General features: G+C 45.2%; 1 protein-coding gene across 1 annotated transcript; it reads right to left on the reverse strand.

Annotated features, from left to right (window-relative positions):
- Nucleotides 1-1,814: 1,814 nt before the first annotated feature.
- On the reverse strand, nucleotides 1,815-21,295 carry LOC138262209 (uncharacterized). Its single transcript, XM_069212053.1, has 11 exons — nucleotides 20,840-21,295; nucleotides 17,504-17,664; nucleotides 14,923-16,386; nucleotides 13,289-13,381; nucleotides 12,921-13,025; nucleotides 12,631-12,740; nucleotides 10,842-11,036; nucleotides 7,191-7,353; nucleotides 5,768-5,933; nucleotides 5,075-5,169; nucleotides 1,815-4,247 (listed from the first exon to the last, which is right to left on the reverse strand). The coding sequence occupies exons 2-11, from the start codon at nucleotides 17,649-17,651 to the stop codon at nucleotides 4,162-4,164; spliced, it is 2,625 nt and encodes an 874-aa protein (XP_069068154.1). The 5' UTR covers nucleotides 17,652-17,664; nucleotides 20,840-21,295; the 3' UTR covers nucleotides 1,815-4,161.
- Nucleotides 21,296-26,043: the final 4,748 nt, after the last annotated feature.

The following is a 26,043-nucleotide window of genomic DNA, read 5'->3' on the forward strand; positions in this document are numbered from 1 at the left end:
TAAAAAAGTATTTAACCATCACATAATTTTACTAGAAGATTGATTACACGTCTGCTTAGCTGGCTGCTCGAACAGCTCTACGAGATCCACAGGAAAGTATTCTTGCTGGGAGAAAAGGTACTATTGGCTTTGAATCCGGGAATCTGAAGACATAGTGTAAACACTCAAGGATGGCTAGAAAAGGAGACAATGACAAGAAAAAGGAATTGGAGGAATATTCCCTCCCAGGCCTGGCTGGCTCTGGAGCGCACTTCTTTCTCAGCGGATGTGCACACGTGATCAGATGTGGTCTTTGGCTCACGAATCACAGATGGGCTCTCAGGATCCTCTCCTACAGTTCAAGGGATGTGCCATTCTTTCTTGGAGACCAGAACACAGGGATATTGTAGTAGGAATGTGCAGAGTGACTGGGGGGCAATAGAAATCAATACCATATTCTGTCTTATTGGATCACAAAAAGTGTAAAGTGGGTTTGATAAACTTGGATAATCCAAAGCTTTAAAAGGAGCCTGTGTGGTCCTTACTGCCTGTATTGTAACTCTGTCTCAGTGCCCAGAACATGAGAGCCTCAGAGGTGATGTTTTAGTCACCTCCCTGGTAACAAGGATGCTCTTATGCTGCCCAGTGTTTCCCCGGGGGCCTGATTTCGAGCACATGTGCTCAGTGCTTAATTTGTGTTTATTATTTCCAGTGCTGAGCACTGGGACTTATTTTTTAGGGCGGGGGCTTATTTTTCTGCCTCAAACATTTACTGCGAGCAAAAGACACAAATGGGACATACAGAGGAAGAGAAAAACGAAAAAGCGTCACAAAGGGAGAAAGCAGAAAGCTGCAAGAGTGAGCGAAAGGGACAGGGAGTGGCTCTTAATGGATTGAAGAGGCCCAAGATGGCTTCAGGTTTACGCTCTCTCAGTATTCTGTGCTCGCGCATATAAATACAGCAGCCGCGTGTTTAAGAGGAAGGCTTTGGGCATCGGCACCTTTTAATTGACAAATTAAGCACTGCCTGTGCTGTATGGAAGTGCCAGGAATCCTAGGCACAGATTTATGAGTTTTGTGGTGCAGGACAGCAAAGCAAGCCACCTTGCTAGCGTTACACAGCGTCACAGGGAAAGGGCAGGACTGCGCGGTGTTTATCCAATTTGGCGCATTCCTGTCCTTTCCCCTGCACTGGCACCCTTTCGACAGCCTACTGCCAACGCAGGCACCGTCTCACCATGTTGCAAGGGTGCCCGAGCTGATGCAGGATTGCTTCTGTGGAGAAAGGGACACCTTCCTGCACAAAAACAATCCCCTGAGGCTTTTCCTCTATCTGCAGAATGCAGCACACAAAGAAAGAGGAAAAAAAGAGACGAAATAAAGGTATTTCTCCTCGTTATACCTCACCTGGGGAGGGGAAGAATTTTGACGCGTTCCCAGGTCCACCTGGGTTGGTAAATCTGGGAACGTGTCAAAAACCCTGGGAGTTACATAGAAACACCTACGTGACGCTCATGGAACGCCTCCTAGCGCAGAGTAAGGCAACATAGCAGTTTGCGCTGCATTGCTTAATTCCATATTTTTGAAACCATTTAAAGCCACGCAAAGTGGCTCTGCATGCTTCAAAAATATGACTTAGAGATTTGTGCCACGCACGAACCACATTGCGCGGTGCGAACATGCGCAAACCCCTCATAAAGATGCCCCCTAGCCTTTAGGTAGAGTTGGGTCTATCAGCTTGGACTCCAATACCGCCTTCGGTCCTGAAAAGCATGTTTTCTACTTAAAAGTGGATGCAGCACAGCATTGATGTACCACACACAGAAACTCAGATATTTCAGTTTTTACAGCTTTATTGACAAAACAAGGTATACAAGATATGGATGAACAGTGATTGCAACAGATCCGGACAATAAAAAAATATATAAACAAACACACACGATCAACATGGTACTACCCTGCATAAAACAGCATGTGCACATAAATTAAATATTTCAGAACAGTATCCTTGAAAGTGATTTACTAGAAAAACATTTCCATGAAAACAATAAATAGTGTAAATTGTTAGACAATAAATTATTTGTCCCATTACAGTGCCATTGTCCCGTTGGCAGGCACACATTACATCTTCGAGTTTCTTTTATCATCTCTGTGTGCTCTTCACATTTATAATTCACAGTGCTTTGTTCGGTGCTCCTTAAGGGGGGGCCCTCCACTAATGGAGGGGCAGGGACTCTATGCACCCATACCCAACAGATGCCCTCTGCTCTCCCCAACCAATCGTGTTGAGAGATGGGGTACAAACCGCAGCCTTTTCTGATTAAAAAAGTCCGATCCCCTTATGTGAAGTGTCCCTATGTGAGTGAAATGTATGTCTTAAGACTGTGACCCACAGAAACATCACAGCAGCAGTGGCCTAACACAACTGGAGAGGTCCCCCCTGGAAAGAACATGGAGGGGCCCCCTCCGGACTCACTCAGGCCAGATGCTGTGCTGAGGAGGCCCCTGAAGCTCAACCCCCCCACCCCCAGGGATGCGGGGGGCTTTGTTTGCACTATATATGTGATTGCACACTCAAATACATTTCTTATATTCCTTTCCATTAGCAAAATTTACTTCAAGAGGCAAACATTTTAATAAATATTCATGAACTTTAAGATAACATATATATATATATAAATTAAGGTCACGCTCCCAAATGGATCTCCTTGGTAACCACTCCAATCAGTGGTGTAAATGCATAAGAGAAGCAACACATTCTGTGTAGCTGACTCTACAAATATTGCATCCTGTGAGTCCATTAAAAGTGTGATAGAATCACAGTCCTTCATATATCAAAAATAAATAAAATTCATTATCGATGCCTGCATCAAATTTGAACTACAATACATGATTATAAATAACATTATTGGAAAAAAACACATTATAGGATAAGACTCTATGAAATATTTCACATTCTATACAAAATGTCGGAATCTGGCACATCGCGTGGCCTGGGGAAGCCTTCTCCAGATCTCATGTTCAACCACGCTTACTGTGATCACTCGGAGAACCAGGAAGGTTGGAAGACATGATCCATCTCTATGGATGTGAGATATCCCCTTTGTTGACATGTAACAAATGGACATAGGAACGGATATCTCATGCCAGCATGCGAGGAGGCGTGTGCGTGCACCAGGCTCCAGCAGGGTTTGAAAGTTGTAGGAAGTGTTTACCACCAATCGCCACCTCTGGCGCAAGAATGATTGATCAGTGTGAGTTAAACCCAAGGTTGAACCAGTGTGTGGGTTGGGAAATATGTAACTCCAACAAGGCCAACAGATGTTGTACTGTTGGATCACTCTTAGCCTCTTGGAGGAAAAGAGTCAACTGCCTGTAATCTGAACCCGAAAGATAAGGAGGCTCCTGGTGTAAGGGCACCAGGCAGAAATGAGCATTATGAAATTTGCATCTCTAGATATGCCGCTGCCAAGTGATTGCACTAGTGGACGTACAGCGCATTGATCCATGCAAAGAAATGTGTTGTACCTGCTGAATCAAAATTGTAAGAAGGGTCTGTGTTGTGGGGTTTGTCACTTTATACGTCCTCAGCGATGACTCGCATGGAGGCATATCCTGAAATTACAATATTGAATGGGAAACTGAGAGTTGGACAGCCAATCAAATTACTCTGAACACTCTGTAACTACTGGTCCAGGCTCTCAGGTGCCGCTCCCACAACAGCCGAATGACATTTAAGTGAGACAGGAGAGGTGGGTGGTGTCTGGACTGAGCACACTGATGTGCAAATAGCTTTGCAGACCCTGAGGACTGAGATTCAGGGTAATAAATCTGATGAGTTATAATAACTACTGTTATTAACTAGTTCTGCATTATTGTCCTGGTGAAAGCTAAGTACAAGTAAATGTATTTACCAAAAATAGACTTTTTTCCAAATGTCTTCAGAAATTTCAAAAGCTGTTGCCTTTGGTAACATTGATACTGGAAATCCTTTTCCATGAGGCCATATTATATGGAGTCATACATCCCTTTAAAAGACAGCTGGTCAACATGGTTCTAATATGGGTATTTTAAAACTGGAAACTGCAAATGGAAATTGACTCAGGTTGCAAATTGATATTGCTGGTGGTGGCTATATGGAAACCACTGGCTTATCGAGTTTCAGTGCGTGTCCACTCATCCTCATGCAAGCGTGTTCTTCACCCGCTCAAATATCTGCATGATGCGGGCAGTGGGCACACAGCCCTCCCGAATGATGCCCAGGATGCCTGTGAAGAAAGAAGCACAATGTCAGCAGATAAAGGCCACTGAGCATCAAGCAAGGGAGACAAGTGAGCTGGTTCAGAAAGGGTTAAGAATCACTCTCTCAGGATGTGAAACGTCACTCAGTCCACAGCCCTGTCCTATTCCTTCCTGTGAAGATACTTTTTATGGTGTGAGGTGGGGTCATGACTGGATCTGTGTAAATTTGAAATTACACTTGCAAAATGTGTGAAATTTTGCATTCCTAGAGAGAGACTGGTTCACACACAAAATATCTTGTCAAGAGACAGTTTCTGCTACAACCAAGCTCCTGCCAATATCTCAAATTCATTTTTTATATGAGGTAAACCCTCACATGAACATTTTAGGAAATACTGGTAACTCCCATTTCACACAAGTCACATAATTTCGCATATTTTCCATCACATTTTGCAAAACAAATGCCATGATTTTGCACACACCTCTTCATAAGAAGGGTGTGGTAAATTCTCATGCTGCACGCACGCTCCAAGAATGCTGAGAAGCTCCATATGGAGCTAAAAACCACACATTTTAATAACCCATTCGTCCTAAAACCTTGAATCTTATAGCCGAAGAGAACATATCTCACTTGAGTCCCTCATTCTGTCATTCTTGTGTTTGATGTCCTATATCTCTCACACGCCCAAAAAGTAATTTCATTAGAACTCTCTTTGCAGAGTTGTCACAGCAGAGGAACAGAGGCATGTCATCACCTTAGAACTCCCCAGTCTGGTGTCTGGGTATCCTGAGCCAAAGTAGAGTCCAGGAGAAAACAAATGGATTAGAATTAAGCACCAGCACTAGGACTCACCTTCGTCTATCTTCAGGCAGTTCACCACGGTGGAGCCCACCAGCTCGTTGGAGTCCCCATCGCACAGCACTCCCTCCAACTTGTGACTCAAACGCCTGTCGCAAAGATGGAGAGAAACACAGACCTCTGTATGAGCTCTCGTAGTAGGAACTGACACAGGGCCAAAGAAGAACATCTACCTGTTCTGATCATCAACATGGTTCGGACGGACTACAATGAGCTCAACAAATGTAACCGCACCCAAATACATTAAAAGTGGATCACAATTAGGGTCATTTCGAGAATGAAAACCATATGTGAATAAATATTATTTAGTGGTCCTGGGTAGACACCAACCCACTGGCCTGTTTGTGAAATAGAGAAGTATAATAAATGTCCAGAGGATCATTAGGTGATGAGTATTGAAGAACTTTTTACAATTTAATTACCCAGTTACCTAGGAATGCATGCATTCTAGAATGCTGATGTGGTCCAACACTGCAGTGTATTACAAAATAGATCACAAACCGGTTTACATCAGATAAAGCTTACACTCTGATATTCACATGTCGGTCAGTAGACTAATCACTTATCATCAGATCCATTCCCTACCCAACTCCTCCACGGCTCTAACCTCATCTCTCAGCTAGCAACCAAACCCACTGCCCAGCCTACTCTCCGCCTCCAGCACCTCTGTCTTGAACTGGTACTTACGAGATAACCATATCATGGTGGGTGCTGTCGCTTTCCCCGCTCGGGTTGGCTGAGGTGATAGCCAGTGGGCCAGTCATGTCCGTGAGGTGTGCACAGATGGTGTGGTCAGGCACTCTGATCATGATGGAGTCCTTGGTGCCCACAATGTCATACGCCAGTCCAACCCCTGAAAGAAGGGAAACACAGGCATCTTTCAGCAGCACTTCAGACTCAAGTGAATGAGTGGTGATTGGTTGATTTACAGTACTCAGACACAGCACTGCGTGAGTCAGCTTGCCTCTAGGCTCTGAGAGTGGATGGTAGCGCTGTATTGGTTACGATCAAGACTTTCAGCAGCTAGCTGAGGTGTGGGCCTGAGCCATGTGGGTGTATGAGACTTGGTGTATGTATACAAGCTACACAAGTGCCTGGGGAACCATGGAACACATATCTAGGGACACAAGAGCGGGATGAGACGAGGGGCTGTCCAATATTCTTCATGGATACATTGGTCATGGTACATGGAAGCAGGACCCAGGTGAAATGAGGGTCTCCTGCCAAACAGCAGAGGGTGTATGGGCCGTGGTTTAAGGATGCAGGAATTAAGCGAGGCAAGAGCTTATCAATAACCTGAGCGTTTATGGACCGTGGCATAGAAATGCAAGTGCTCGGTGAACAGAAGTGCTGTAGAAAACTTAGGGGTGCACTAGACTATGAACCTGCGATGCATGGGCTAGGTTGAAATGAGGACCCTTAAGCACCATGGAGACCGTGGATGGAAGCGGGACTAAGATTTTTGAAGGTAGATGATAAGAAGTTCCCGCAGTATATTACCGTGCATCAACAATGACATAGGGAGGCAGGAGCTAAGAGAGAAGAACTTCTGTGGGCAATATGAGGATTTACAGAATATGGACTAGTTATTGATGTGCTATGTGAGATGAGGGTCTGGAGAATTCATGTGTTTGTAGGCACCATGTTTTTTGGATTCAGGAGCCAGTTGACATGAGGGTCTGTGCACAAGAACGGGTTCATTGAACTATGGTGTAGTGAATCAGGCAATGGGTGAGGAGCACCTCCAGTGATTGATGGAATGCCTATTAGGTAAGGAGTTCCCAAGAGCACTGTGCTCCAGGAAGCATGCGCTAGGTATGCTGCAGTCATGAGATGAGGGTTTATGTGGGAGCTTGAACCATGGTTCACAAATGGCGTTAGGTGATATGAGGGTCTGTAGACACCATGACGGTGTATGACACTGGTGAGCACATGACATAAATACATGCTATCAATAGCTGGGATAGTACAGGATGCTGTGTATGGAAGTCAAGCAGTAACCGGCACTGAAATATGCACCACCTCATTCTATTCCACCACTCCACCCCTAAGCTGGAGAAGGAAACTGATGCAGAGCTTCCTCTAAGAAGATGGCAGAGATGATACTCACCCAACTTCTTGAGCCACTCTCCTTTCTGAACGATGCAGCTGATCCCCCCGGGGTAGACATTCTCCATGAATTCCCACAGAAGAGGGCTAAAGGGGGGCTTCACGCTCCACAGCTGGCTGAGGTGGGAGATGCAGATACAGATGGGCTTCTCCGAGGGTCGGTCCTAAGCAGACAGGAGGGAAGCAGAGGGGGTGTTCAGTCAGATCAGAATGGGGAGAAGGATCGCTTTGCTGCTGAAGAATCATGGTTAGCGCATGACCTAGAAAGGGATCATGAGGTAACTGTGACACATCATCAATAGTGAAAACTTTTTCTGGACTGCTACAGTTCCTGGTCTGTAAATAGGGCACAGGATATTGTCTAACCAAGAAATAGCTCGTTCATATATACTAAACCCTATAAAAGTCAAACATTAGTGTTAAAGTGTGTTCACGGTACCCTTAGCTGATCCACTGAGAATTGGTGTGTGCTTTACATTGATGTAAGTGTCTCTACATGCTAATGACCATAATACTTTAGGAGATCACTGGAGGGAACATCATCTAGAACATGACAAGGACCAGTAAAGTTTCGGACCTCGTATGGAAAGTTAAAGGGCCTCTTTGTTCTTCAGTTTGAATCCTGGTTTTCACAAACATTGATGAGGGTTGTTCTTTCCTGATCTTTGAGTAGACACTTGTTTACATGTTTCTAACATCATAATTGGGACACATCAAGAAATACTTTGCCCACTTTTCCACAGGCAACCACAAGAGTGATTTTTAAATCGACAGCATAGGCTGTTTTGGGACCCGAAATGAACAGGTTATTTGCAATCTGATTTTTTTAAAAGTTTTTAGATCCTCTTTTGCTGTTCTCAACTTACCTGTAGAGCATGTAACTACTAGACCTATCCATCTGTAATTCAGCAGAAACCTCGCTGCTGCTCCCCCCATGGCTAGGGATGGCAGCCTTATTTTTAATTGCATCCTCATAGACACCTGGGAGAAAATGTACTCAGTAGTCATGCAACACAGCATAGCAACCAAAATTGTTGTGCTGCTCTGCATGAAAGGGAGGGAGCAGGGCAGTGTTGTAGCTATTGAGATATGGTGCTGTTGCTCTCGCCCCAGTGATGGCGCACTTTGGGTCCCCGTAAACACCCTTCCATCATAGTGCATGAGTGTCTGTGTGACGCCTAGCTTTGGTTTTGTACATTGTAGGTACCCTTTCATTACAAACATATTGCTTCGACGTAGTCAAAAACGTTTTCAACTTTGTATTTGTGGTGTACAATACACCACACTTGCTAAGTGTGAAAAGTTTGAAGAAAAAAACTTTTCTCCAGCTTTACTCTTGCCTCAGGAGGCATAAATGTTAGGTGCAAAGTCCTGCCTACAAATGGTAGTAGATGGCGTGTGTCAAAATCCGTGGGTGATTGCATAGAAGCACCCGTGTACCACCCATGTACCACCCGTGTACCACCAATAGGACGCTACCTTGACGCAAAGTAGTGCAAATCTGCGCATCATTCTACTTTGTTTTACTTATGCCAACTTGTCAGTGTAAATCTTGTTTTGTGCTGGAAATTAAAGACCGAGTCAACACTTTGCATCACCTTTGGTTACACAACAATGACACAAAATGTGCATAAATCTGGCCTGTGGTTCTAAGTGTCAAAAGGGCTGAAGGCAGTGAGTTCTAGATTAAAGCTGGCAATGGCATCAGTGCAGTGGTGTAACAAAACTTGAGGGCCCCTCCCTCCACAGCCCACAACCTACCACGTTTGCTGAGGGGCCTCCGCTGGAGCTCCCCCCCCCACCGACCCCGCGGCGGCTGCGGGGGCTTATGTTACGCCCCTCAGCAGTGCTCTTCTGCCCATTTTAGGTTTGAAAAAACGAGTAACACTGAATAGATTTTGAGGGCACTGATTGAGGCTATGAGAATGACTAGATAACCAGCTGACCCAGGAGACTTGTAACCCACCCATGGGAAAAGAACATTGACAAAGACTATATTAACAGGGGATACAAACATTCTGACTACGTTTAGGACTATTTTAATTTACTATAAGGCAATCTAAATGTATTTAAATTAATTTATTTTAATCCGGGGATACAGTTAGTATATAGTTTGTTTCGTGTAATTTATTTTGATTTAGTAATCATTTCATTGCATGCAATTTAATTTGATAACAATTTATTTAATTAAATTCAACAGTAATATTAACATTATTATTGCAATACAGACTAATTAAATTACAGTTCATTAAGATGAATTAGGATTAGTAGTAAATGAATTTAAGATAGAGGTAGTGTGAATGTACTTTAAAATGATAACATTGAATAAAATTTCTGTTTATTTAATTGAATTAAAGATAACAGTTAGAATTATAGTTCGAATAAGATTAGTTATTTTTATCTATTTAGTTTGTTGTAATGTAGAATACTTTTGAATCAGAATTAAGGACAATATTCATTACATTTTGTACAACGTGTTTCCATTTAAGGATAGGGTTGGCGGTAGGGCTGGGTTGGGTTATGGATGAGGGGTAAAGTGATTGTTGGTCTGGTTGAAGTAAAGGCCATTGCAGTATTAGGGAGAGTGAATCAAAGTAAAGGCACTTGGAAGTGATGGTGATGGAGTAATGGAGTAATGGAGAAGGTTGACATATTGAGCACAGCTCCCTGGCAGTGAGCACAAGCTCGTCAAACAAGATCTGGCTGATACTGATGATCTGTGCAAGAGGTTCAGGTATGGAAGAACATTGAGGAGGTGGTTCTGATATAGAAAGGAGAGATGGGGAAGAGACATTCATCATATAATATAGCAAGCAAGCTGAATGCAGAGAACCCCATAGCTGCCTTGTATTAGAAGATCAGCCAAAGTCCCAAAAATTACCTGATGAAACAATGAGAAAGGACTAAGAAGTCATGGTTTCAAGGATTTCTGCACTTATGACCTTGGTGACCCATGAAGTACTCTAAGACACCTTTATCAATGCCCTCAGTCTGGAAAGGCTCAAATTCTGGAATTCAGGAAAGGACTCAAGACATGGCTGTTCGAATGAACAGAGCACTGCGAAGCAGCTAGCAACCCAAGCAGCTTGAGACCCTAACGGGTGATTTGCTTCTCTTTATAAATCCTGAATTGATTGATTGATTGAAATTCATCACCAATTGATAATGTCCTGATACTAATCAGAGATTGAAAACTATTGAAGGAGGTCTCAATCACATGGAGGACATCCACAAATCAATATTGGTCATGGTGAACTCTGAACCTCTCATCAAAATATGTACCAGAACTAGGATTCTATGGGAAGGAATCAATCAATGCAAAAAGGAAGCTCAGCTGTAATATCTGGAAACTCTTTGGAAACATCATTCAAAGAAAAAAAGGAGGAAGCCGGACAGAGAACATGCCCCACACCCCCCAAACTCATGATTTCATGAGAAGTTCCACTGGAAAGATTGGGGCTTGATACTATCCTGACAATGCATACTGCCAGATGTCTCAAAGGGAGAAAAAAACAAGGAGAACAAAGAGATCACAAGCAAATCACTTGGTCTAACAAAGCGCGTTCATGAACCTATCACTGACAAAGTCAATAGGCTTTGGGTTTGCATAGTGTATGGGAACTTTACACTGTGTGCTGTAGCACGTGCCTACCTTGATGGTGTAAATCTTCTGGATGGCTTCCGGGTGCTTGCAGGAGGCTGCCAGGGCATACACTGTGTCAGTGGGGACCCCACACACACCACCATCATCCAGCAGGGCAGCAATGGTCCTGAGGCTGCTAGTGCGGCGGGAATCAGGACATACGCAGGTGCTGGACACGTCAACTCTCTCCTTGGGCTTCATTTTCTAAAAGGATGCAGAGCAGAGACAGACTGAAGCAGCATCTTACACAGCTCCCAATGCAAGATACCCACACATCCCCTGGAGCTCCACTCCTCATATGTGGCAGAGACGCACAGATACAGCGCCCCTTGCACGTCTTACTCAGTGGCACACCTACACAACCCAGATTGTGTTCCTTCTAATAAAGCTAAATGTCCGATTTGTTCTTGAATGATTGTGATTTCCAAAGGCACTCCTGGCACCTCCCATTTGGACCTGTGTAGATTCCTTTGAAGGGTTCTTGTGCTATCTGAGTAGATGCAGCACAATGAGTGGTCTCTGTCAGGCGTAGAGATTAGAGTTTGGCACCATTCCTGGGTAGGATCTCTCAAGTATACACAGTGGGGTCTGGCAGCATCCTTGGGTGGGCCCTGTCAGGTATACACAGTAAGGTAGGGCATTGTCTCTGGGTGGGCTCCGTCACATATACACAGTGGAGTAGGGCATCATCCCAGGGTAGGCTCTCTCAGGTATAGACAGTGGGGTAGGGCACTGCCCCTGGGTGACCTCTGTCAGGTATAGACAGTGGAGTATGGCACTGTCCCTGGGTGGGTTCTGTCAAGTATAGACAGTGGGGTGGAGCAGCATCCCTGGGTGGGTTCTCTCAGGTATAGAGATTCGAGTTTGCACCATTCCTGGGATGCTCTCTCAGGTATAGACAGTAGGGTAGGGCACTGTCCCTGGGTGGGCTCTGTCAGGTATAGACAGTAGGGTAGGGCACTGTCCGTGGGTGGGCTCTCTCAGGTACAGACAGTGGAGTATGGCACTGTCCCTGGGTGGGCTCTGTCAGGTATAGACTGTGGGGGAGGGCACTGTCCCTGGGTGGGCTCTGTCAGGTATAGACAGTAGGGTAGGACACTGTCCCTGGGTGGGCTCTGTCAGGTATAGGCAGTAGGATAGGGCACTGTCCCTGGGTGGGCTCTGTCAGGTATAGACTGTGGGGAGGGCACTTTCCCTGGGTGGGCTCTGTCAGGTATAGACAGTGGAGTATGGCACTGTTTCTGGGTGGGCTCTGTCAGGTATAGAGACTGGAGTATGGCACTGTCCCTGGGTGGGCTCTGTCAGGTATAGACTGTGGGGGAGGGCAGCATCCCCTGGTGGGCTCTGTCAGGTATAGACTGTGGGGGAGGGCACTGTCCCTGGGTGGGCTCTGTCAGGTATAGACAGTGGAGTATGGCACTGTCCCTGGGTGGGCTCTGTCAGGTATAGACACTGGAGGATGGCACTGTCCCTGGGTGGGCTCTGTCAGGTATAGACACTGGAGTATGGCACTGTCCCTGGGTGGACTCTGTCAGGTATAGACAGTGGAGTATGTCACCATCCCTGGGTACGTTTGTCAGGTATAGATATTGGGGTAAGGCCGCATGCCTCTGATGGGCTATGTCAGGTAGAATGCGGGGTCACGCAGTGCCTCTCAGGTGGGCTCCGTTAGGTACGGAGAGTAGAGTGGGGCACTGCCCTTCGGGTGGGTGTTCTCAGGAATACAGAGGAGGTGTGGTGCATCCTTGGGCAGAGAGGGACTCTACCGTGGCAGCTATTATATTCTTTCTCACTTTACCTTGATTAGAGGGGGTCCCATGGGAATAAGTTCCTTGTTAAAGAGGCAGTTTCCGAGAGATGCCGCTGCCCCGTAGACGCAGATGGAGCTGAAGATGGCCAACACTGTAACTGGAAGAACAAAGAGAGCCAAAGTCAGGCAAACTCAACCGAGACTCGCTTCAAAGCAAACTCCAAAACTCAAACACATGTACCATGAGCACATACACCAACCCTAGAGCTGCCTCTAACGAAGGCCTAAAAGAGCCACCCAAAGCCCAGGGCATGCGCATTCCTTTATTGACCACTTACTCTCAAGCGGGAGGGGCAGTCGTTCCAAAGTGAAGAGCAGGAAGCAGATAACGACGGCTTCCATCAGCAGGGCCATCAGGAAGAAGACCACGTTGGCGTAGGCGACTGAGGAATGAGAAGAAATAGAGGGCTTTAGGGACCAGATGCAACAGGCATCAGTGGCTGGCTGGTACTGCAGTGACTTCCCCCAGTCATTAAAGGGGGAGTGCACCACAAGTGGTGTGCATGGACCGCAGAGTGTTATAGGTGGCCTGCGTACAGATCAGTTCAAACTCACTAAGGTTGGGGACCATCCATCTCCAAGGGCCGCTGGTCCTTCAGCATGCACCGAGGAGATGGCCGATCAACAACCGTCTGAACAGACTTACCCAAAACCATGAGGAAGGCGTTGACGATGAGGAAGGTGACAGCACCAAGGGCAAATTCACCATGGCTGGCAATGTCGATTTCCAACAAGGGACCTGGGAGGGGGAAACAGACCGAGAAGAGGGTGTTATCTCACAGTCAACAGGACATGAATTGGAGCATGTCATCTTCTTCATGCAAAACCAGACAAGCAAGTTCAGAAGGCAACGATAAGTATCTCACAGCTCACTACTCCTAACACCGATCCTAACGCTAGGACCTGATGCTTAGACCTAGCCCAGCCGTTCTCTCGTCCAAAATTACTATTGGAGGTAGGACTGAAGTGAGTGGAGATTAGAATATGTTTGCAGTAGGGGTGTTAGAAGCTATGTAATAACTATGGGCCTGATTTACAACTTGGCGTGACCGATATTTTGTCTGCCGTATTATGATATCATGTGAGGATCATAGTACGGAGGACGGGATATCCGTTACTATTGTGACGGGGTATTCAACTGCTGAGATCTAAATCAAGCCCTAGGTCTCCTTTGGAAATTTCAGAAACTTGGCAAAGTTTAAAAATTAAGTAGGTGAAAAATCCATGAAAAAGTATGTTTTGAATGACAAAAAACTGCAAATTCTTACTTTTGCAGGAGAATTATCGTAAAATAAGAATAAGCAGCAATAAAATTGTGCGGAAGACGTTGGTGAGCTTCTGCAAAGTTCACAATATTCACAGCTTCACGCGGTTAGGAAGAGGTAAGCCTCACCAGTCTCCCTGGCAGACCTTTGGTTCCAGGGGTTTCTCAAGTCACCAAGGTTTCAGTTTCCTATGGAGTGTCCTGGTGTCACCCATATTTCAGATCTGTATGTCATGTGGCTCGTGGGCCGATCTGGCTCAGGGTTCACCCAAAATACACCCAAGAAACAGCAACCATGTATATAAATGACATTTTTTCCATAAAAAATGCATGCTTCGTCTGCCCATCAGAACCAAAAAAAATTGGTCAAGGATACTACAATGTGATGTCCTCGTAAAATGCAGCCTATTGGTGTCTAATGGTCGCTCAACTAAGGTTTGTAATAATGTGTTTCCTTTTACCCAAATGCACCAGTTTTCCAACCACAGCGCCAAGAAATATTTACCATTCTAATTTACATTTCCTATTTAAATCCCCCCTTTGACAGTTCTGAAACGTATCTATCACTTCGACCAACATGAGGAAATTCATGGGACTTATGCATTTTAGCTTCTTATATTTCATATCACGGTTTTAGAACTTATAGCTATTTCTCTTCTTACAGTTGAGTACTTTCTGCCACATACATGCATTTACCTCTGCACTGGAGTAATACTTCTCAGTACCTTGGAGGGCCTTGAATTATTTGATGGTTTAATAAACATACTCCCATTAATATGTCTAGTTCCAACCACCTGTTAGTAAACATATATTGAGCATTATACGTTTGATGAAGTCTGAGGTACTGCTGGCTCTCTTGGTCTGCTCACAAGGTTTGTGACTCTGGGGCCTGCCTACATCTCCGAGTTTAATAAAATGACAGCAGTGTCCTCAAGGACCCTAAATCATGCAAGGTCAGCAGGTTTGTTGGTAAATACATTTTCATACGTGCATTAGAACAACAAAGAGATATTTACCCGCGAACCGTAGCCACGTCCAGGTGGACCACACTACGGCGTAACAGAAGGGCAGGACCGACCCAAATCTTCGACCTTTCTGGACCACAATCCTGGAGACGTACAACTGGAAGAGACCACCTGGGATCAGCACCCAGGGGATGGAGAGGTGGGCTCTGGTGGGGTCACTCAGACTCCCCTGGATGGCAGAGAACGAGGCCAGTCCGTTGCAGATGAAGAACAGAGCGTCAGGGAGTTGACTGCTGGTGATGCGATTCTCCTGGTCATCTTCTTTAGATCTGCTGGTCACATGCTTCAGACTCAGAAGAACTTTTTGAAATGTTGCTGATGAGATCACTTGGTTGCCAAGGGGGATCAGAGCTTTATCTGCTATGGAGTTAATGAGGCTGGCGAATGTGGCGTAGAGGGAGATAGCGGTGTAGAGGCTGCAGGCCACCGCGAAGAAGATACGGGATCCGAGGAGAGGGATCTGCTGGATGGTGGAAACAGTAAGTAGGATGAAGCCGGCATTCTGAAGAACCTCCAGAAGGTCCCTGTTGAAGGACATGACAAAGATGATGCAAGCGGTGACCAAAAAGAACCAGCTCCCTACCATGCCCGCTCGGCTCCCGTCCACATTGTCCGTCGAGAGGAAAACGGTCAGGGTGAACTCTTCCCAGGATGTCACCAGCCAGAACAGGCTGTGGAGGCCAAACTTGGTGGTGTTGTAGACGTCATCCCGCAGATAACTGTAGTAGCTCGCGCAGAGCTGGGAGATGGCATTGATGCTGACCCATATGGCACCAATGTAGAAGGTCTTCATGTATCCAGAGCCGTAAAAGGCAAAGATGAAAGCGGCCACTGTGTCCGCGATGTGTCCCAGGGCCATGGGTTCTGCGTACTTGGAGTTCTTCTTCTTCTCGTCCCCGATGCTGCTGGAAGTCTTGCTGTTGGCGGTGCCCAGAAGTAAGACGCTGAACAGCGAATTGCCGAAGCCAGGGAGGACATACCTCTGTGTTAGTCCCTTCAGGAGCAGAGCGGTTGCTCCGTAGAACCCTAGCAGCACAATGAGTAGCTCAAAGACCCCGGACACGACTAGCGCCCACTGTCCGAAGAGCCCAACGGCCTCAAAGACCAACGTGATGGTGATGGCACCGAAGACGAAGGGCATGATGTAGTTGACAGTGGCTGAGCAGAAGGAGAGAATGAAGGCGATGACCGTATACGCCACCAGCCCAGCCACTGCACTGTCGGTGACTGGGAGAGGAGAGGCGGCCATGATGGATTGGTCAATGGAGCTGTTTCCATTCTCTGAGCTGTTGGCGACAGTAGGGTAGGCTCCCAGAACGATGCGGGTGGCCCCGTAGCTGCTCCAGAGGGCGGCGAAGGACACAAAGGCGGTGCTTCCCAGGTGATCATACTTCCGGAAGCAGAGAAAGCCTGCAACGAGTTGTGTCAGTCCTCCAATCAGGATCAGATGAACTCCTGGAAAAGAAATCAAAAGTCAATAAGCACAGTTTATAATTACGGTACTAATGGGACCTACTGACATGCAAAGAAAGTGTGTCTCTGTGTGTGTGTGTGTGTGTTTCTCTGATTATGTGCTCATCTGTCTGTGTGTACTGTGTTTGTTTCTACCAGACGTTTTGCATTTCTGTCTGTCTCTGTATTATTTTTTCTAAGTGAGTGTGCACACACGTGTGTGTATGGATGTTTCTGTCCTCATGGGTGAAGATGTTTGTTTGCTCACAAATGCTTTAAACCTCATAACCATTAATAAGATACACAGTTCCCTTTTTTAATTATTTGACTACCTAGTTACAGTTTTTGTTAAGAGTGAACAAATCACACATGTGCGTAAGAAGGCTTTACAGAGTAAATACCCACACGAAACATTTAACAGAGAACTTACACTAGAGGACAGGATACAATATATCACGTCCTGATTTTAAAAGAATGCATCCAACATTAATCACACCTGTGCGAAACCCACTGAAAGAGAATCCGATCCAGGCTTTTAGTTGTGTCTTTGAAAGACAGAATTCTGCGCTGGCCCTCACGACTGGAGGAAGAGGGCTCCCACCTGAGACAACAGATCTTGAAAAACGTGCACCTGAAGGTTTAACGATGACAAACCTAGGGACCTCCAATCCAAGCTGCTCTCTGGCCCTCAGCCCTGTGCTACCACCAGAGATCCTGATCATTGCAGCCTAAGAGGGTGAAGTCCCAGCATGCACTGCTAAGGGGACCTGACAAATGCTCGTGACCGCTAGAGGAGCTTGAATATGTGCCAATGTAGGTCTTTCAAACTCTCCTCGGACTCCGACAGCCGCAAGAAGTAGAGTCGTGGAAGGAAGCTGTGGATTTAGACAACCAAGACTGAGCTTCCAGAATAAACCCAGGAAACAACCTTAACTTGAACCAAAGTAAGAAGATCAGAGGGGGCGCCCAGGGTCTTGGAGACATTCACCCGGTGCTGCTTCTTTCCACCCCGTACGCTCCTCTTCCTGGATGCTCCTTCCCCATAGGTGCTCACTCTGACCTCCATGATCTTGCAGTTATTACCCAGCCCTCCCTGTTACTACATCCATCCCGTGCTCACCTGCGAGGATGTTCTCCACCCCTTCAGCGTTCACCTTGGTGTGGAACGAGGAGAAGTTCTGCAGGGCAACCAGGAAAGCGCTGATGACGTTGGCGAGGAAGCCCATGACGGCGGGTTCACTGTAGTACACAGAGGCGAAGCCTTCCATGGTGAGGGCAAACCTAGGGAAAAAGAAGCCAAGGTACGATGAGATATGGTGAGACATGATGAGACGGTGGAGAATGAGACGCGGCAGGAAGTGAGACGATGGAAGATGAGGCTGGAGGTGGGATGGCCACAGAAAGAAGGTGAGGGTAGAAATGCGCAGGGATTGAGATCACTACCATGCAAGATGTGGGATGCGGAGGAAAGTTAGGGTAGGACCTGGAGGAGGGGGGTCAGGAGCTGAGATGGGGAGAGGGAAGAAGTTAGACCTGTAGAGGGGCCTGCTTTAGATTGGGAGCAGGGGTAGACGGCAGGATGTGATTAGAAAAGGATGTGAGAACATCTGGATAATGCTGAGTGGTGAGATGGGGTAAAGACAGGAGATGTGTGAAGGAAGAGGCAGGGTGAGATGGATGAAGGTCTTGATGTCAGATGAGGAAGAGGACCAGGGTCCAATGGGCCTGTGCTGAGCCTTGTGTTTGCTGTAGGACGAGATGCTCACCGTGGGGAAGGAATACAGTGATGCTGAGGACTTTGAAGCTCTGTGTCTGGTGCAATGTTTAGAGCCAAGTGACAGGAGCAGCACCCACATACTGGAAGCCCTTATAGGTAAGTATAGCACATATTTATTTTTGTAAAATCAATAGGTCTTGGCTAACACCAGACTTAAAATGCCAAGAGATAAGACAATACTGTTGTAAAATAGACAATGTAATTAGTAATCATAGCTTTTGTTCTTTTCCTGTTGCAGGTTTGGGAAGGAATCGATGGATTAATCGACTGCTTGTCACCTATAGTGCACATTTTTAAACCCACTCGGTCTTTCATCCTTCTGAAGTGGATAAAATGACAGCCATAGGGTATAATGGGGCATCAACTGTACATTATCAGAAAAGTATAAGTCCCCGAGCAGGTCTGTGCTATAAAAAAGACAAGAGCACAGAAAGAGGGCTTTTGATTAGTTGTAGTTAATTGGAGCATGTTATTCTAAAATGTACATGCATGACAAGAAGCAAGTTTTAGCACCGTCCTTTGCACCGCCTCTTTTGCAGGGTCAAATGTGTGTGTCTATTGGCATTTCTCTGCACATTTAATGTGCGAGCTAGCTAAAAGGACTCCTGAGCTGTTTATTTCAAGCACTGATGAGGTCTAGAGAAGGAACGAGAAGTCAATGTGAAGTCACAACTGTAACTGGCAGAAAGCCCTCTTACCCAGCAGGTTATGTTATGTTATGTTTCGTAAAGCGCTCGAGTGCCCGGAGGTGTCTTGGCGCTGAGCTTGGCTGGCACTGGACAGCAGAGCACCTCATGGCCAAAGGATCCTGCCATTTGGTACCCACAGGGATCAAGGCACTTCCAGACACGGAGGGACTGATGAGTGTTCACCTTTGATAAACTGAGAACCACACATTGTGTAACAGTCACTATGTAAAGCTATGTAAAGCGCTTAGAAATGCCAGACATAAGGCATGAAGAGCTATATAACAAACACGCTATTATGGAAGGATTTTTAAAGTTTGCCTCGTTGTGTGGTGTGCAGCAAAGCTCCAAAACGGAGTGCAACGGCTGTGACCCAGATTTAGGAGAATTACCTCCCTAAAGATGACGACATTTGTGAGCGGTATCAGCCTCACTCCTTGATTAAATGTATAACCTGGGTTTGCTAAATCTGTAATCTATATCTATGCACATCTGGTTTTGCAATTTTAATGCACTTATTGGTGATTTACACAGCCATGAAACTCTGCATATTGTGAAAAAATAAAGCTTAGCTTCCAGTACCTGCAGAGAGACACAGCAGAGGAACAAGTATGTAGCGCCTTGTGGAAGGTCCAGGGTCATGTAGCTTCCAACTTAATATAGTCATCCAACGTTCGGCCATAACAACAAGGAAAAATCCATCTAATTAGACCAGACCTACTAGTTTTGCCAATGCTTGTTTGCCTGTTTTTTGAGGAGACGATCTTGTACCGCACCACTAGCAAGCATTGGCAAAACCAAATGGTCAGCAGCCCCTTTCAATGGCGAAACTGTTGGCTTTGCCAATGCTTGTCTAAACCTGCGTGAACAAACTGAAGTTTCTGAATGTTGCATTACAGAGCAGGACATGTAAAATATCCCGATAGCCACATCTGCTGAAGGATGTGAGTCCTGTGTGCAGAAAAGAGACATCCTTCGCCTCCGTGCAGAGACAGACTTCAGCAGTCATTTCAAATGAGAATCAGACATCACTGTAGACCCACAGCTCCCCTCGCGAGGGATTTTAAACGTGAGTTTATGATTTCTTAATATTTTGTTTCTGAAAAACCCTGTGCACACATTAGATTTGGACTCTTAACTTGGAACCTTTTAAATAGCAGGTCGTAAAGTCACCCATCTTAATAGCGCCTAATTAACTGACCCCGAAAGGATTGAATGCTGAGTCGGCCACAGCGGGAAGCGAAGCTTTGGTGCCCACATCTGAGATACAACATTATTACTCATGAGACATCTTCCTTCATCGAGCATCATCGAACCGGCTAGTGCAGACACCTGGGCCCATATTTATACTTTTTTAGTGCCGTATTTGCGCCGCTTTTTGACCATGGCATTTTGTAAGTTTGCGCCGATTTTGCGTCAAAAAGCGGCGCAAATGCCGCGCTAAAAAAGTATAAATATGGGCCCTGGTATTTACAACACATAGAAACGGCAGAAGTGTGCCGCGTGGCGCTACATAAGTACAAGTTATTTAAGTTATTAAGTATGATTCACTCACGCCCCCTCCCAATCATTTCACCTGGGGTTTAGACATAATTAATACCACCCTAACGAGTGTAATTTACATAACCCCACACCGCTTCCTATCCATTTAATTCAAAAGTGCTAACAGCAGCCAATTTACCGGGGCTTAGTTTGCCGACTTCGGAAGGAGTAAGGCCCCGAGACAGTCCCGCTTGGGTCGATCTCCAGTCTAGATCACATGGACGCGGGCTTAGGTGAGCCGCCCCGTGGACATGATGATCCATAACCCCCTCCCCCCTCCCAGATAAAGTTTAGAAATTCGTAGATACAGAAATCGTGGTTTATCACCGATGCGCAATGAATATTGTAAAATCAAAGCAACTTCCCCAAGGTCAACTTTGTAACCGTAGAGAACATATACCAGGAAAATGTGCTAAGAGGCGTCCCTAGGAGAGCATCGGGGTGCACATACCTCCTGGGTGGGTGAAGCAGGGACTCTGGTGGGCACCCCAAAACTGGAGCACCAGCTGTCTGTGCTGTCTCTGATGAAGGCGGGCTCAGGGTGTCGAGTCCTGCGGCTCTCAGGCCTCCAGTGGCTGCTCGGATGTCGGGCCGGGTCTCCTCTGTCCCCCGTGTCTCTTCTGGGTTAAGGACTCTTATTTGGAGACTGAAGACGGTGCACTCTCTCTCTCTCTGCTGTGCCTCTGTCGTCTCTTGTGGATGCTCGGATGTCGGGTCGCGTCTCCTCTGTCTCCTCTGTCCCCGCTGTGTCTCTTCTGGGTTAAGGACTCTTATTTGGGGACTGAGGACGGTGCACTCTCTTTCTGCTGTGCCTCTGACGTCTCTTGTGGATGCTCGGATGTCGGGGCTCTGTCCCTGCTGTCTCTGACGGGAGCTTACCTGACGTCTGTACCAGCAGACAGCAGGAGTCCCTCTTCCTCAGCCTGTGATCTTGGGCAGCTTTTATACACAGTCTAAAGAAGGTGAGCTGGGAATTACCCGGTCTCCTCACTCCCCCTGCAGGCCTTCCTGCCCTCCTGCTCGCAAGCGACAGGCACCTGACCTTCAGCCTATTTTTAGCATTTCCTCATCACAGAATAAAGAGCTCTTCCTCCTCAGGTAGGAGAGCTTCAGAGAGTGGCACCTGCCGCCCATCACACCACTTCCGCCGTCTGCAGTGACGTCAGCACAGGCAGTGCAGACCTTTATTGGTTTCTAGTGTCACAAATGAGCACAAACACTTGGGAAACGGAGGTCAGAGGTCAGCTCAACAAAGAGGGGTTTCATGTACAAGTACACACACTGATGTCTCCTGGGATGTTTACTCCCTGGCTCAAGGCGAGGATAAAGCAAGGTTCACATTCTCTAGCAACTTCCCACCGAATAAACAAACATTGGCAATGGCAATACTGTCAACTTTTGTGTCGTGATTTGTTGTTCAACCTTTCAAACTGTCCATATCTATGAGGGGGTCAGTGGGTGAGATAGTGGGGAATGCATGGGTGGTACGTGTAGCTGAATGAGTGCGTGGAGGTGAGTGGGCATCTATGGATGAAGGGGTGGATGGATGTGGAAGAGGCAGATACATTCGCGAGTAGAAGGTGGAGAAGTAAAGCAAGGAAAGCTGGTTTGGTGGATGGATGTGGAAGAGGCAGATAAATGCACGAGTAAATGGTGGAGAAGTAAAGCAAGTAAAGCTGCTTTGGTGGATGGATAGGTAAAGCTGCACCTGGATGTGTAAAGTGGTAATTGCAAGTTAGTGCCAGGGCCCTTCTCTGGAGGCCGCTGCGGCCTGCACCACCCATTGCCCTTGCCAGTTCTGCCAGTGACAGTACCAACACAGCTATTAACCATCGCACTCCTGCCAGTGTGACAATTCAGGCTATTCCAGTACCCCCAAAGTTATACTAATGGTGCAAGCGGCAGGTATTATTAATTTTTAATGTATTATGACTTGCTTACTGTTGGTGTGCTCATCTCCAAATTAGACAGACAGCGCCACCATGTGGTGGAATGCCACTTAGCCAGTGCTCAAAATTAAGTGCTGGTGCCGAGTACCGGAAATCACTGGCTCAAATTAAGCACTGATTGCGTGGTGAGTGAACAGTGGATGAGGAATGGAGATGGAATGGTAGATGTTAAGTGTTTACTGAGGATGCCATAATGTATCACTGTTTGAGATCTGAGAATATTAGTGTGGCAATCATACTGTTGTTGCACGAGTGTCTCCTGCCTTGTCTGAACTCTGCAGTTTTCTTCTTCTCTGGCTGTCAGCTTCCTTCTGACAGCGGTGTGTTTTGGATACCGAGGCGGCGGTAACCTCATTACTCCATATACATTTTGAACTTGTTAAATCGCTGTTTTGTTTGCTGATTGATCTGTGACTATTTGGGGTATTTATTCCTGACCCGAAACTCGCTCCCGCTGCCTCGGCTCTGAACACACGCAAGAGCACTGAGTGATGCTTTCACCATCAAACAAACATCACAGATGTGCCACCATTTTGGTTTGGGGACGATAAGCTAAAAGAAAGTACTATAGCAGCACTGCAACGCATACCACAGTCTTCGTTGTCCGCAGTGTGGAAAATGTACCATTTTACTGAGTAATGGTATGAGTATACATTAATTTCACATGTGCGTAGTACATAAAATATTGGATTAAATTTCAACTTGGTGTTTTGTTGTTCTTTCCAAGCCAAAGGCATCCATGTTTAACAGTTCAGGATATTACCACAACTTATTGACAATAGACTACTTTATTTTTTCTTCTCCACAATAGTGTATCCATGAATTAATGGTGTCTACTTTTCTTATGTTAGATTCTTATTTTACATATACACATATTGTAATTTGTTTAGCCTGTGATAATTTAATGCCAACTACCCTCTCCCAGTGAACCACCAATCAACTGAGAACTATGCATGCATTGTTTCTGGCTTATGCAGAGGTATTAGAAGATGGTTCACGTTCAGCCGATGGAAAGTTGTCTCTTCTATTACATTGAGGGAGGAACTGGATTAAAAGAATATAAGAATCTGCCTCGTTGGAAAGACCAGGTGACATTGATGAATATTAATATTCATCAAAACAAATGTTCATACATTATGGGGAAAAAAAATGTGGTTATGGAAGGCTACAAAGTTCATTGAGGTAAGCAAGGAAATGATGAGTCGATTGAAGCATATGTCTCAACATTAAGATCTCTTGCATCCCCCTGTGATTTTGAACATATAAATTATGGACAAGGGATAGAAGATCCAATTTGGATGAAAACCAGCAGAAAAAAGTTCACAAAAGGTTATGGGCATCTGCTGACATAACACTAAATACTGCCATAGAAATTACAAAATGGGTAGAGCATTTTGAATCATTTCTTCAGGAAATTAGAAGTGATTAGAAATGGCAAGTCAATATCATACAGAAAAAACAGTGATGCCAAAACGAATAAATATCAGAGTATATGAGTACTTGAGTAGGAAGAAAAAAAAAATCGACCTGTTACAGATATTGGAGTCAATCACATTTAGATCATTTTAAAAATTGTCTTTTTTAAATAAGATTTGGTCCAATGGGTCACAAAATTAAGATAATTGATTATCTATGGTATGATATGGAATTTTGTTTCAGATAGATTTACTAGAGGGAAAGGATACTTCTTGGAGAAAGGGCAGTCATTAATAGATTTGCCTCATCAGGAATAAATGAGAATTAAGCATGAGCACATAGCTGGTCCCCCTGAATTCATAGTTAGTTCTGTAAAGACTGATAAACTCAACCAAAAATTAACATTTATCAAGCAATCTGATGAATTTAAGACCAGCTTAAAAGACAATTTTAGGTCTCTTTTTGTTGACAGGTTGGGTGAATACAAAGCATACAAACACAAAATAATTTTAAGGGAAAATGCTGTGCAGTCAGATATAGAGTTAGAAATGTTCTCATAACACCTAGAGGTAAACTGAGGGACATATTGACTGATCTCATGAGCAGAGAAATAATAGAGCCAGCCAGTTCGATCATCCCTATGTGTTTCATGAGTAGTAATCTTTGTCAGAAGTGCTTGTGAACTAAGGTTGCGCATAGACCTCCGCAGGTTAAATGAGGAAATATAGATAGATGCATTCCCTCCTTTCTTATTTGTACAAAATAGTATCCACTTTTTACGAGGCATCAGTTTTTTCCACAATAGATTTGTTGAGCGTGTATCATCAGATTGTATTATATGATGAATCTAATTACTTGAAGACATGTTACCCTACAGGGTATTTTCCTTTATTGCAAAATGAATTTTGATCTTGTCAGTAGAGCATCCTTTTTTCAAAGGCGAACCCTTGTATCAGTCCCATTCCAGAATTATGTCTTAGCCTTTGGGGGACATGTAAGGGAACATGACCAGTACTTATACAGGGTGTTGGCTGCAGTAGAGGAGAAAGCCCTGACCCTAAAATTGTCAAAATGCAAATTCAGAAAACAGGAGGTAGAGTACATTGGGCACACTAAGTATATAAATGTGTTATGTTGAAGCCATAGTGAAAGCTTCTTCGCCCACAACCAAAAATCAATTAGCAGCATTCCTTGAATTGACTAAATTCTATTACAAAAGTATAAAAGTTTGTGCAACCTAAGTAGAGTCATTGAGATGTCTTTAAAAAAAAAGAACTAAATTTGTCTGGGGAAAAAAACGAAAGGGTGGTTTTGAAATGTAAAAAAATGAAATCATCAATTCTCTGTGTTTAAAGCCTTTTGTTGAGGGGAAGCAAAACATCATTGATGTGGAAAGCAGCAATTGTGGTTTGGGGGTCAGTATTCTTACACAGTGATGGCAGCAATGAATTGCGACATATGGGTCTAGAGCCCTGTTTGACTCAGAGAGACTCTACTCTGTCATAGAGAAAGAACGTGTAACTTATGTATGGGGAGCAGAACATTATAGAATATTTGTCATAAGGACAGATCACAAACCTCTAGTCACTATGTTGTCACCAAGGGATGAGAGAGTATTGACAGCAATACTAGCTAGACGAGCTTCAAGCTTTCCTATATCACATTGAACATGTGCCTGGAAAAAAAACTTTCAACGTAGAAACCTTGTCTCGATTCCCAAGTTAAAGAGAAGAGTTTGATGATGATGAGGAATCAGAACGTGATGTTAGTGAAATGGAAAGCACCATTGATGGGTTGAAGAGAAGAAATGTGTTGAACTAAGGTAACAATGGATGGCCTGCTGAATGTTTTGTTTCAAATTAACCTACGAGATTCTATATACTATGGGATGGACTGAGTGTAGAGAATGCAGTAATCCTGAGAGGAAATAAAGAGGAAATATAGTGATTCCCCTCTTTAGCTTAAGAAATAGACTTATTGAATGTGTTCATGAAGCCCGTATTGGAATATCGGGCACAAGGAGACAGCTACAGGAACATTATCGGTGGCCTGGCGTGAATGACATGGTTGTACAGTGGATAAAGGCACGCAAGTTACGTCCCTAAATCAGCCAGGGCGCTAGTGACTGAGTGAGTTCATATTGAGCAGCTGGAGAACGATGGAGGAAACTAAAGATGGACATTCAGGGACATTTTTCAGTTCTTCAAGAAGCTTATGGCATAGAGGTTGTTTGTTAACTTTCAAACTGGCCAGAAGTAAGAATGATTGGTAAGGTCACTTCAAACCCCAT

This window comes from Pleurodeles waltl, chromosome 10, assembly GCF_031143425.1.
Source record: "Pleurodeles waltl isolate 20211129_DDA chromosome 10, aPleWal1.hap1.20221129, whole genome shotgun sequence".
Taxonomy (NCBI): Eukaryota; Metazoa; Chordata; class Amphibia; order Caudata; family Salamandridae; genus Pleurodeles; species Pleurodeles waltl.